General features: G+C 54.2%; 1 protein-coding gene across 1 annotated transcript in view; it reads right to left on the bottom strand.

The window, feature by feature from the left end:
- The window catches only part of SLIT1 (slit guidance ligand 1), a 167,665-nt gene that overhangs the window by 22,984 nt on the left and 131,592 nt on the right, over positions 1 to 13,089 (bottom strand). The window contains exons 20-25 of the mRNA XM_004749578.3: positions 12,710 to 12,876; positions 10,649 to 10,781; positions 8,401 to 8,469; positions 5,699 to 5,770; positions 3,446 to 3,517; positions 2,539 to 2,610 (exon numbers count right to left, since the gene is read on the bottom strand). Coding sequence (XP_004749635.1) covers positions 2,539 to 2,610; positions 3,446 to 3,517; positions 5,699 to 5,770; positions 8,401 to 8,469; positions 10,649 to 10,781; positions 12,710 to 12,876 — 585 coding nt within the window. The remainder of the gene's footprint in view (positions 1 to 2,538; positions 2,611 to 3,445; positions 3,518 to 5,698; positions 5,771 to 8,400; positions 8,470 to 10,648; positions 10,782 to 12,709; positions 12,877 to 13,089) is intronic.

Here is a 13,089-nt window from a genome sequence, read left to right as displayed (position 1 = left end):
CCCCCTATTATCCTATGTTGGACACATCCCTGAATAGATCATCTTCTTTCTTGCCATCTTGCCCTTGTACAAATGCTGTTCCCTCCTCCTAGAATGTCTTTCCCTGTTTTCTCCAATGGCAAATCCCTAGCTAGTCCCTTTCTGATGGCGGCATCCATGTCACCCCCTCTGTGAAGCTCCTCAGACTTCCCCAAAGTTAGTCACTGCTGCCTTTAAATGTGCTTTATAATATCCCTAATGTCACAGAAGGCAGAAAGTTGGTGGTAGTAAATTCTTCAGCACTTGGCTCACTGAGGTTATAATTTATTGAGGCAATACAGAATAAATAAATAGCTTTGGAATCAGATTCACCTAAGTTCCAATCCTGTCTCTGTCATTTCCTAGCTTTATGACCTAGGGAAGCTGCTTCATTTTTCTGAACCTGGGCCTGAGTGGAAAATATAAACAACATATGTAAATACATGCAAATAATAAATGTAAGTAAATAAATGTAAAATGAAAATAATAAATCCTACCACCTAGAACCTAGAGCCCTTTTTCCCTTTCATCCCATGGCAGACATCACAAGTCAGTCACTGCACTCTTCTCACAGAGTCCAGACCGGCACTGGAATCCTCGCTGTGGGCTCAATCAGTCCCCGTCAAACTCGCAGAACTGGGGGCGCTTGGGTAGCTCAGTGGGTTAAAGCCTCTGTCTTCAGCTCAGGTCATGGTCCCAGGATGCTGGGATCGAGCCCCGCATAGGGCTCTCTGCTCAGCGGGGAGCCTGCTTCCCTTCCTCTGCCTCTCTGCCTACTTGTGATCTCTGTCTGTCAAATAAATAAATAAAATCTTTAAAAAAAAAACAAAACTCGTAGAACTGGTGAGCACAATACCTACTTCTCACTTCAGTCTTGGAGTAAACGAAACACCACAGATAAAGTATTTACACACAGTTAAGTACCGGCCCTCGATAAACAGTACATATTACTATTTATTTCCTCAAGTCTAAGGTTAACGCACTACTGATGTAACATGCTTCAGGAAGTGAGAAGAAATATTATCATATTAAATAGATCATTTACTGTAGGTAATGGTTTCATTCCCTACACTATGATACACTACGATTTCAGAGATGAGCATGAAGAAAAGGCGAGTCTTCTCAACGGAGAAAACCCAGTGAGATTATGGGAAGAATGAGCCTTAAATGCCTGAGGGCTCCAGAGGGCTCTTTGAGGGAGTGCGTCAGGGCTCCAGTGCGCACGTGAGTCTGGGTCCCAGGAACCCCCGGCGCCCTGGCTGCCGTGCTCCTGGCCTGATCCCTGCCTCGGCCTGGAGCTGGGACCTGGGACCGAGAGCTCAGCACCCAGACCCACCCCCAGAAGCAGGATGGGCCTATCATGGCCCCGCTACTTTTTCTTTCTTTTTTTTTCAGTTGTGGTAAAAATACACACAACGCAAAATTTGCCATTTGGGCCATTTTAAGTGTACAGTTCAGGGGCATCCATGAGCACAATATTGTGCAACGCTCACCACTCTCAGGCTCTAAAGTGCTTCGTCACGAACTCCCTACCCACTGAACAAGACTTCGCCACGTGCTCCTGCTCCCGGCACCCAGAAGGCTCCTTTCCCCTGCCTCTAGCTGGGGAGTCGACCATTCTGTACCCCACATCAGCAGAATCAGACCACATCTGTCCTTTCACGTCGGGCCTACGTCCCTCAGCATGTCACCAAGGCCTGGCCGTGTTGGTAACGGAGCCAGGCTTTCCTTCCCTCTTTCTTTCTTACAGCTGGAAAACACCCCATTGTATGTGGACACCACCTTTGGTCCAACAACTCAAGTTGCTTCTGCTTTTTGACTACCGTGTGAAGGATACAGCTATGTGCCGGGTGTACGAGTTTTCTGTCGTGAGAATCTGCTTCCGATTATCTGGGAAAGACGCTTAGGAGTGGATTTACTGGGTCACAGGGTAATTCCACATTTAGCCTTTTGAGGAACTGAACATCCTGCCTTTTACAAGCCCATGTGGTCCTGCCCGCTAAATGGCTCTGGAAGCAATCCTCCATCGAATACAGCACTTCTTGGGGGGTAGTGAACGTCCAGAGCTCTTCCCCCACCCTGGGAAGTCAGAGGCTCCAGAGAGGAGCCATGCTTAAGAGCACGGGCTTCCGAGCCAGAAGACTCTGGCCCCTACCAGCTGTGCAGCTTTGGGCAAACTTCTTCCATTTTCTGGGCCTGTTTCCTCATGTGTAAAATGGGGATCATTGTACCCACGTTGAGGGAAGGCTGTGAGGATTAGGTCAGCTGACGCAGTCCATAAGGGCATTACTCCTCGTAGGACTGCTTAGGAAGAACAGTCCTCAAGACCCTCTGCGGAGACTGAGGAAACAACATGGAAGGGTCTGAGATGGGGGCTGCTTGAAGTTCAGGAGCTTGACTAGCTTCAGGGTAAAAGCCATCAACTCTGCCAGCTCAGGAGGTGGGGGGAGGGGTCTCCCTCGGAATCCAAGCTCTGTGGAAATCCAAAAAGGCCTCGAGAATTGGCCCGAAGTTACTTACAGGTGAGATAAGGAGGTCACGTCTGTGAAGATGCCCTCTTGGAGGGTGGAGATGTCATTGCCATGCAGGGACCTGAGGAGAGAAGAGGCTGTCGGTGCCTCACCCAGGGACAGAGATCCGAGAACCGATGGAGGCATGTGTCGTGCTCCTCCATGGGTCTGTCATGGCCAGAGGGAGACGGCCCTCAGCTCAGAGACCTGGCCCCGCTAGTCACTGGCAAGGGAGAGGAAGCCCCTCATAACCCAATGTGACGACCCCATGGCCCAGCCCTCCTGGAGGGCTTGTTTTTGCCAGCACAAATAACTCAAGGCTCTATTTCTGTTTACACGGCCAATGGAACGTGCGCGGCCCTGTGCCCGCCCACCCTTGGCTGGCGAGCCTGAAGCGTAGGCTCCTCCTGGGTGAACAGGTTACCATGGCCAGCCACAGGTTGAGGGTAAAGAATGTCCCCGTGCCCCAGGCTCGGCTGCTGGGGGTGGGTCCCATGCACGAATCGTCAAGGGGCCCTCCTAACAGGCATGACGGTGGGCTTTGATCACAGGGCAAAAACCTCCCAGTGGGAATTCTTAGAAAAGGTTCACAAATCTCTTGCGAACATTCTCCACCTGAACCGGAAACTCACAGGCAAACAAGGGGCCACCTTATGTTCGATGGCATTCCCCACACACACTGCTCCCCCAAACACAATGTGGGGCAGATCACAACCCCCCATTTCTCAGTTTCCCATTCGTTCTTCAGCCTCCGAGGGGCTTGAATGAGCACGGGCAGGCCTGCTATCTCGGGACACTATCGGCCCTGCTGGGGCCACACACATGGAGACATGTCTGCCCACCAGTGGGTCACAGTCCCCCCCACCCTCCACCGTGGGCTGGATTTTCATGGAGGAATGAAGAGCGGGGAGACTCACAGCAGGCGCAGGGAGCGCAGCCCCTGGAAGGCCAGTGGAGGGATGCACTGGAGGGCGTTGTAGCTCAGGATCCTGTGAGAAGAGGAGGATGAGGGACCAGGGGTTGGTGGGGGTGAGGAAGGAGAGACAGGACAGGGAGGGGACGGCGCCAACTTAGGGACCCGGCCCCTGCAGGCTGGCTGCAGGGGGTGGGGTGTTGCTCAGCCGCAAAATAAGGGAGGCCTGAGCATGGGAGGGAGCACAGGCTGAGCCCCAGGCTAGTAAGTCCTGTGACCTGGCCACGTGCCCCAGCCCTTCTATGCCTCCTTCAGTTCCCTTAGCTGCAGAGCAGGGACAAAAACGATGACAACTTGGTAGGGCTTTCCTGCGGGTAAGGGGAAATGACCCAGGTGAAGTCTTCACCGTGCTGTGCCCGGCTCCCCGTGAGCCTTCAGTGAGGACACTGGGCACACTCCCCTGCCGAGGCTGCCCCAGTGATGGCCAGAGTTGGTGTCCCTGTTACGTTGTCCCCTGACCAGTCCCAGCCTCACTCCTGGAGAAGACAGGTGAAGTCCGGGCCCACCTAGTGATGTGCTATTAAGAAGCTGTGATGGGGGCACCTGGGTGGCTCAGTGGGTTAAGCCTCTGCCTTAGGCTCAGGTCCTGATCTCAGGGCCCTGGGATGGACCCCTGCATCAGGCTCCCTGCTCAGCAGGGAGTCTGTTCTCCCTCTGTTCTCTCCCTCTCCCTCTCTCAAATAAATAAATAAAGTGTTAAAAAAAAAAAAAAGGACAAAGAAGAACTTGTGACGGTGTTGGCAAGGGGCTATGACTGCACCCCCTCCATCATAAATATGGGGACTGAGGCCCTACAGGGAGAGAGAACTTCCCCAGGATGCTAAAATTAAGTCCCTAAGCTGGCTTTTTAAGTCGCCTTCTCAGCTTCCTGGGTCCACAGGCTACACCACTCTCCCCCAAGGCTTCCAAATGAACGAAAGAGCAGTAAAGGAAACAACTCTCACGACAGCCCCTCATGTCTGTCAGCGGTGTGACAGATATGAAACCATACAGTGAGAGACCACCGCTCACTGACCAGGAGCAGGGAGCGACCCCGTGCAGGGACAGGGAGGAAGGTCAGAGGAACTATGCTGGCTGGAGAAGCCAAACAAGAGAGAGGACTGTGGGAGGAGTCCCTTCATGTAAAACTCCAGGTGGTTCACACTCGTCCATAGAAGTCTGGGTGGGCAGTGCTGGGGGAAGGAGCGGCAGAGGAAGGGCTGTCACAGGGTGTGAGGAGACTTCTGGGGGTGATGGAAGAGGTCACTGCATGGATTGCGGTGATGGTTCCATGGATGGGAACATAAGTCAGGCTGTAGCCACCTGGGGGCTTTCAGTACGTATAACTGGCTTTTCTAAAATAATGAGAGTGAGGAGATGCTCCTATCCCAGGGACAGGCTCTGTGTCCCCTTACAGGGGCCGGAATCACTGAGAGCAGGACTGTCCAGCCCCGGCACTATGGACAACTCTTTGTTGGTGTTTAGCAGCAAAACCCTGGCCAGTGGCTCTCCCTGGCCCCCTCCAGCCATGACCCGCCCCCCCAAAGTGTTTCCAATGTGACCAAATGTCCCCGAGGGGGCAGAATCAGCCCAGCTGACAGCAGCTTCAGCACCAGCTCAGGAAGGCTCTGACAGGGCACCCGGTTGATGTTAGACCCCATGGCAAATAAGCACAGGTGCGGAAACTAGAACCAGCATTTCATGGCCTCGAGCCCACGTTCTGCTCCAGGGGGGGGTCTGGCTGGGTCATGACCCTGTCCATTTTTCCTGGGTCTTGGCTCCATATAAGGTTCAAAAATGGGCAAAATGAAACTTCCTTGTATGGACTACATAGGTAGATGGCAAGACTGTAAAGAAAATCAAAAAGTGATTGCCATAAAGGTCAGGCGAGGCAGAGTCTGGAGATGGGAGAGAGGGGGAAGGATCAGGAAGGGATGGGGGAAATTTTGGGGTGCTGCATTCTATTTTTTTGCCTTAGGTATTCACATATGGGCCAGCTTTATGACTATTTGTTAAATGGTACATTTATATTTTTTGCATTTTTCTGTGTAAATACTACATTTCCCTTAAATAAAAAAATTTAGTTCATTTCTTTCCAGCTGGCAGGCCCCAGGCACACTCCCCGGGGATGATGCCATGGGTGCCAGTGGGGCTCGGGGGACATCTCAGTGGCCAGAGCGCTTGTGCCCTCCCTCTACCTCCCTGCCCTGGGACTCACAGGGTGGTGAGCTGGCTCATGTTGGTGAAGGAGGAATTGCTTAAGGAGCTGATCTTGTTGTTACTCAAGTCCCTGGAAGACAAAAATACATTGTTTAGAAAGGAAGAACTCTAGCCTGCTCTCAGCTATGGGCTCCTCCCCTCCCCCACTCTGTCCATGGCGGCCCTCTCTCGGCCAGGTTGGGGGGGGGTGTTGAGGAGTGGTAGAGAGGGGCATTGGGTGCACAACTAGCTACAGCGCTCTGTTCTGCTCCCTGAATACCCACTCCATCTCTAGGGCTGCCTGTCTCCATTTCCTTACCCCCACCCCAGGCTTCTGCCCCCTTCCTTCCTGGAAATGCTCCCACCGAGGAGACGGGCTGCCTCTGAACTACCAGATCTAGTGGGTTCTGTGCTTTCTCCTCTTGCTAGTACTTAGCTAGCTCCTTCCTAGCCCAGCCCCAATCCGGTGGGGAGACAGTAACCACCGTTTTTCAAATGAAGACACGCGGTCTCAGATGAAGCCCGTCCAGGGTCACAGCTGACACCCCTCTTCTCAAACTTCTCGCCTCCCCATCTTTCCTTCCTCAGACCCCGGACTTCCCACACTTCCCTCCACCTCCTTGGCCACGCCTCCTCAGTCTCTGAGTGAAGCTTTTTTCCCAGCCAACCCTGCCTTCAGACCCTTTCCCGGTAGTCCACTCTGGGAGCCTCAGGGGACAGAGATGGATGCTCTAGGCTTCCCTCCCCACCACAGGCAACAGTGCTCTCCTCTGTGGGGCCAGCAGCCTGGCTTGTGAACTCCCCTCCAGAGACACTCGAAGTACAGTCCACATCTTGGCGTCTTCCCCCACCCACCCAGAAACACCAGCCCCGCAACCCCACTACCCCCTCTCTCTCAGCCTCCTCTCCCCTTCTGCTCACTTGAGCCATCTCTCTCCCAGCTTCTGGCTCAGGTGCTACCTCCTCTCGTACCTGCAGCTTTGCCCCCCTTTCAACCCATCTTCCACATGGATGGGCACCACCACCATCCTTCTAGACACAAGTCTGACTAAGTCACTTCCCTGCCAAATCCTGCAGTGGCCCCCACTTGCCTAAAAAATTGGCCCAGACACCTGCTAAGTGCTCTGGGTTCTGGTCTACCTCTCCCTCACTGGCTCCCGCGTGCCTGGCGTGGATTTGCTACCCTTCCTGAAATTCTCTTGCCCCTGTTTCCTCTGCCCACTGGTGAGCTCTGCCTCCGCCCCAGCCCCCCACACTGAGTCCATCACCACCTGCCGCCCCCCTCCACCACCACTTTGAGCCACAGCCCTAATGTGCATTTCCCTCTGTTGGAACACTCATCAGTCCCATGACTTTGTGTGCCCCAAGTCTCCCTCTGCATGCCCCCCAGACCACCACTTTTAGGGGGAGGGCCATGGCTTAGGGGCCTTCATATCTCCTCACTTCATGCCTCTCTTGGTTCAGGAAATATTTGTAACATGAAACCATATGCCCTGCCTTCAACTTGCCTTCGTGAACGTTCTTCTAGCTAATCTCATTCAAGACCAGCCCCTTGTTCTTAGGAACCACTGAGGTTCTTCCCCTGAGCACTCAGCACACTGGGGGGCCCCTCCTTGTGATGGGCAAGGATTGGTTGCACATCGGTCCTCTCTCCCTCCCTACCCCCAGGTGTATCTGAGCCACCAGTGCAGCTGCCCCAAATCAGAGCAGAGAAAGGTTGTCTATGTCTTTGCTACTCTGTCACCAGCCACCAAACCACTGCCCTCTGTCTCCTTCCCACCATGGGAAAAGTCAAAACACATCTGCTAGGTCTTTAGCAAAGACAGATACACCAGAGCTTCAAGATCCTGGAAGCCACAGTGCTACTCAGAGTAGCCGGTCCCTGAACCAAATGTCCCACAACCAGAAACTTCTGCCAAAGCCCATATCACTTAGGACACTGAAACACACGATGTAGTTTAGCTAATAGGTTTGTCACAGTAACACTTTGTCAGTGAAGGAAGCAAGACATTGATTTACCTTCTGGTGCAAGTTTCTTATCTAGCTGTGGACCCGTGACAAACAGTCCTCTAGGGACCCCTGGTTTATTTACTGTACCTGCGGAGCTCCGCTCCAAGCCCGACTGAGATGGAAGGCCATCTCTCTGGACTTCTTTTGGGGGAGAATCTGGCCAATGAGCAGACCAGGACAACTGAGATGAAGTGTTAATTAGGCTGGAAAGCTAAAAGGAACTGAAGTTATTCTGAGGCTTATCTCATGTACTTTCGTGGGGTGAAATAACAGAAAAAGATGTTAGCCTAAAGAAAAAGAGTCACAGATGTGAATCTGTGAATTTGTAGCTGCCATATTTCATGTTTGGCCTGGGGACCTTGGTGGAACTGAGAAGTTTCCCATCAGCCTCTTCTGCTCTGGTTCTCTCCTTCGCCAGGATGACCCTCATTAGCAATCATTCTCAGCCCAGAGGGAGGCTTGGGGTGATGCGCTGGGTAGAAGTGGACAGGGTCCAACCCAAGGGAGCCGGGAACATGCCATTCCCAAGTATGACCACTAGGTGGCAACACAGCTCTATGCAAGGACCTTCTAGGCGGGAAGGGGCAAAATGCAAAACCTGATCAGCCCAAAGTGGGGTGGTAGGGAATCCCAGGAAACCTGGAGCCAGAGGGTTAGATACCAGGGGCCTCTGAGGCAGGCCTGGGATCCTTGAGAGGCCTGGATACTCACACAAGCTGCAGGTACTTGAAGGTGGACAGCTGTCCCGGAACCAGTGTGAACTGATTCCCGTCCAAGTAGCTACGGGAGAGAACACAACCGTTAGTGGGCGCTGGGAAGCCTCCCTGCCCCAGCAGGCTTGCCGGCTCTGCTCCGCTCCACTCTGCTCCGCTCCTCCCCTCCACGCAGGCCACACAACTGGTCCAGAATCGCTATCCGGAGAAAACATGCACTCTCTTAAGCACGTGGGTAGGTGCCAGCCAAAGAACTTGGTAAAAGACCTGAGACACAAAGCCTCCCTCGGCTTCCTTCCTTCCCCAGCCTCACCCTCTCAGCCTCCTCCCTGTTGGTGGGTACCCCCCGGGGGCTCACTGCTGGGGTCCTCACCCATCCCCACTCTGCCCTGTGGTTTTCCTGGCCAGACAGTCCTGATCTGCACATTGGTCCCTCCCAGGCCCACTTGCCAGGCCCCTCACCAGCTAGCAGGGCCCCTCTGCTCCTGCCGGCAAAGTGTGTGAGGCTGGTCCTATGGAAGCCCCAGACCCAGACAGGCCCAAACCGGAGCTCAGTGCTTTTCCACCCAAACTGGCCTCCTCTGACTCCATCAGCATCGGACCCATGTCCTACCCACCTAGGCTCAGGACCCTGATGGTGATGCTCCAACTCACTCAACAGTGCCCCAGGGCCGCTGACTCTCCCGCCTACTGGTCGCTGCTCATTTGCCGTGTTCCAGACTCACATCTCCCCTGACTGCACACAATCGCCCACGCCTGGACTCCTGCAGCTGTCTCTGTCTGTTCCCCCCACCTTGGTCTCCCTGCTGGGACCCACTATATACACCACCTCCCAAGTTGTGGTTCTCAAAGCCAAGGCCACCAGAAATCCTAACACTCCTGAAGCTTCCCCTTGTCTGTGGGATGGTGCTTGGGATTGAAGATGCTGTGAAGGTCACCTACCTGCCCCCAGCCATCCTTGCTAAGCAGTGGCCCAAAGACCAGGAGCTGAACTCACAGCTGGGCTCCCTGCTCTGGACCCCCACCAACCACAGCCCTCAGGATGGCCTGCCCCCAACCTCCAAAGATCCAGAGAGCAGCAAAACCAGGGCCTGACCCATCACTGTGTCATACAAGTGACTTCCCACCCATCTCATGCAACCCTCTCAATGACTCAATACGCCCATTATCAATATATCCCAGTGGCCCCATTTGACAGCTGGGAAAATGAAGGCTTAGAGAAGTCGAGTGACCTTCCCAGCCTCCGCACTCCAGCACCCTCTATCAAAGAAAGCAGGCTGTCCCCCCCGTCCCATTATGCTCAAGGTTGCTATGAGGCACCAAGGAGAAAGCAGGTCACTAACGGGATGATAGAAAACTGGGCAAAGGACAGGGTGGCAGGCCACAGGACAAGGACAGCAGGGGTTGATGTGCTTGGGAGGAAAGAGCCTGCCCCACTGGTAAAGACAGAAACACAAATGAGAACCTCATATGCTCCCTGCAGGGGAAGAAAAGCACAGCCTGGAGGGACCAATCCCAGGGGAGGGACCATAGCCTCTTATTTGCGGGTGTCTGTTGAAGAAGCCCAGTTCTCCATCTCTGTGTGTCACACACACAGACATCTATACCCCCGCGCAAGGTCAGATACCACATCCAAGTCAACAAAGAATTTAGCATCATGATGCCCAGAATTGATGGGGTAGGGGTGGGGAGGTAGTGGTGGGAGGAAGGCTATTTCCACACCCGGCCAGTAGGGGGTGCAAAGGCAAGGACTTTTCTGGAAGGCTGTTAATGCAAAAGGCAGCAAGAGTCCTAACAATGCATTATTCTTTAACTAGCAGCTTCACTGAAGGGATAGTCGCCTTGGCACTATTTATAATAATACAATCTAGTAAAGCATTGGAAACAACTCTCCAGCAAAGGGGGTTTGTTATGTAGATCATAGTAGAGTCATAGGGTAGAATAGCATATGGCCAGCAAAAATACACATCTGTGGGAGCTTTCATCGCAGAAGGGGACGCTGAGGAGGTGATGTGAAGTGGAAAACACACGTTACTTCTTATTTGAACAGCAGGCATCAGCTGAGAGTGAGAAAGCAGCCACTGTGGGTGACTCAGGCTGGCGGGTGACTACAGGGGGTGTCACCCCAAAGCTCATAGCCTTCTTGGAACCCGTGTCTCCTGCAACACCCTAACTCCAAGCCTTTGTCAACCACTGTCCATTCTCTGTCATCTTGTACCCCCGACGCCAGGCCTGGGGCTACTCACAGTTCCGTGACGTTCTTGGGGATGCCCTTGGGCAGGGCCTGGAGGTGCTTGTTGCTACATCGGACCACCGTGTCCAGGCAGGAACATTCCTGGGGGCACTGGGGGCGGGGCAGGCAGCCCCCCTCCTCCTGGCCTGGGGAAGAAGGCCCGAAGCCACGTCAGTGAGGGGACAGGCCTTCTTAGGGCCTCGTGTGGCTGGGGCCCCGCTCCACGGTGCCTGGGAAGACATTCTCCGACAGTCTCCCAGGCTCCAGGAAGTCTCCTCTTAGCTACACCCCTTTCCCCCCAGGAACAAAGCCCCCGGACCTGTTCTGAGGTTGAGATGGGTCTTGGGTCCATCTCCTGCCTCAGATCCAAGGTGGACGAAGGCACAGCACAGAAGGAGGATGGCAACACACCGTTTCTTGAGCACCTACTGTGTGCCAGACACGATGCTGACCATCATCTCTTTAACATGCACTAACAGGCCACTAACTCCCCTAGAACGCATGTACCAAGGACAGAAGCTTGTCTCTTTCCTTTTCTTTGCTCCCAGAAGGAGCCCAGCCCCTGGAGCAGAGCCTGGCCCACAGCGGCCCTCAAAGCAGACCAGCTGAGTGAACACATGAATGGATGTGTACTTTACTGAGGCCTGGAGAGGGTCCCTAACCTGCTCACCTCCGAAGGCTGCTCAGAGGCATCGCAGGGTCCACCCCCACATCCTGCCGATGCAGAACAGGCTCCTGTCACACGTCCTTCATGTATTCATCCATTCATTCGGGAAATACTGCTGAGAGGCCTCTGCCTGCCTTCCCTTCTTCTGACTGGGGCAGGACGACTAATAGGGACACCACGGCAGGAGTGGCTGAGGGCACCAGGTGACCGTGACAGTGGGGAGGCTGGCTGTGGGCAGGCACCGTGCAATAAGGATGAATTCCCTGAGTCCTCAAGCCAGCTCTCTGGCAGGTGTGCTACGAACCCAATTTAGAGATGAGGAAACTGAGGGCAGAGGGGTAGGGTAACGTGCCCAATGTCCCCCTAGCCTGGAAGCGGTGGCACAGGACAGGAATGGAAGCCGGCCGCCACCAGAGCCTGCCTGCTCAGCGGCCTCGTTCTACCTCCCAGCAAAACATCACATCTTTCACCTCGAGGAAGTTCTCCTGTGGGGGTGAGTTGAAGAGAGCTGTCTGTCAGGATGTCCCGCCAGGCAGAGTGCGGCATGAGGGCAGAGCTCTGGGAGTGTCCGAGCACCAAGCAGCAGGGGTGGTTAAATCCATCCCGACACTCTCCAGACAACGAATTTCATGTCACAAATGTCTGCACAGACGGCACTATATGACCCTAGGTGTGTCAGGTGTGTTTGCACACACACACGCACACACACACACAGAGCAAAGCTCAGGAAGGTCACACAGCGAATAGTGACAGGAGTCATTCAGGGCTGGGAAGCAGGAGGGGGGACATATTTGTGATCTTTTTACTCTTTTGGATTGTCTGTGGTTGCTTTTGAAGGAAATGATGATGCCTCCCTTTGTAATAAGAAAAGTAAAAAGAGGGACCACCTGGGGAGCTCAATTGGTTAAATGTCTGCCCATGGCTCATGTCATGATCCTAGAGCCCCAGGATCAAGTCTAGGATCAAGTCCCGCGCCAGGCTCACCCAGACACGGCTGTGAGAAGTGACCGGGTTTCCCACGGGGAGGAGGCGGGCCCGGGAACGTCCCACTGCCCCTCACGGACATGGGGAAGCTGTGAGCCTGGAGCGCTGAGGCACAGCCAGGAGGCAGATCGTCCCTGCGTGAGGCATACTTCTATTAAAAAACACACTAACGGGTGAACTGTGATTTTTTTCTGAGTGATGGAATAATAGGTAATGTTTATTTTCTTCTTTTATCCATAGTTCCCCATTTTTAAAACAATAAGCATATTTTTGTTTTTAAGATCCCACGAAGCCGCTGCCAGGCAGGGGTCGGTGCAGGATGAAGAGGGGGGTCTCCCTGCTCCCCCCACCAACACACCGGAGCCCTCCTCTCCAGGGCTGCCAGCCCGCCTCTCCCCTCCTGCCCAGGAGCCCACAGCTTACCCTCCTCACACCTGAAGTCCGGGAAGGCCACGTCCTGTAGGGGGATCTGCCGCAGGAAGTCTGGGTTCTGGCACCGCGGGTTCCCGGTCACGATCTTCCTCCTCCGCAGCCAGTCGCCCAGCCAGGCCAGCTGGCAGTTGCAGTTGAAAGGGTTGGCCAGAAGGTTTCTGGAAGAGGCGGCCGTGTGACCAGCAACACACCCTGCCAGGCACGGTTTCCCTGCAGAGCCCTCTCGCGCCTCCACGGACAGGCCACGCAGCCACGCAGCCACCCGGGGCTCCCTCCCAGATGGCCAGCACTTATGAAGACATGGCACCCGGACACAGTGGGACCCCAGGGACCACAAGCGCCCGACACCGCCCTCAGTGAGTAACAACCAT

This window comes from Mustela putorius, unplaced genomic scaffold, assembly GCF_011764305.1.
Source record: "Mustela putorius furo isolate JIRA1106 unplaced genomic scaffold, ASM1176430v1.1 tig00003909_pilon_pilon_pilon, whole genome shotgun sequence".
NCBI lineage: Eukaryota > Metazoa > Chordata > Mammalia > Carnivora > Mustelidae > Mustela > Mustela putorius.
The sequence above is the reverse complement of the archived record's forward strand: the minus strand, read 5'-3'. Positions and strand labels throughout refer to the sequence as shown.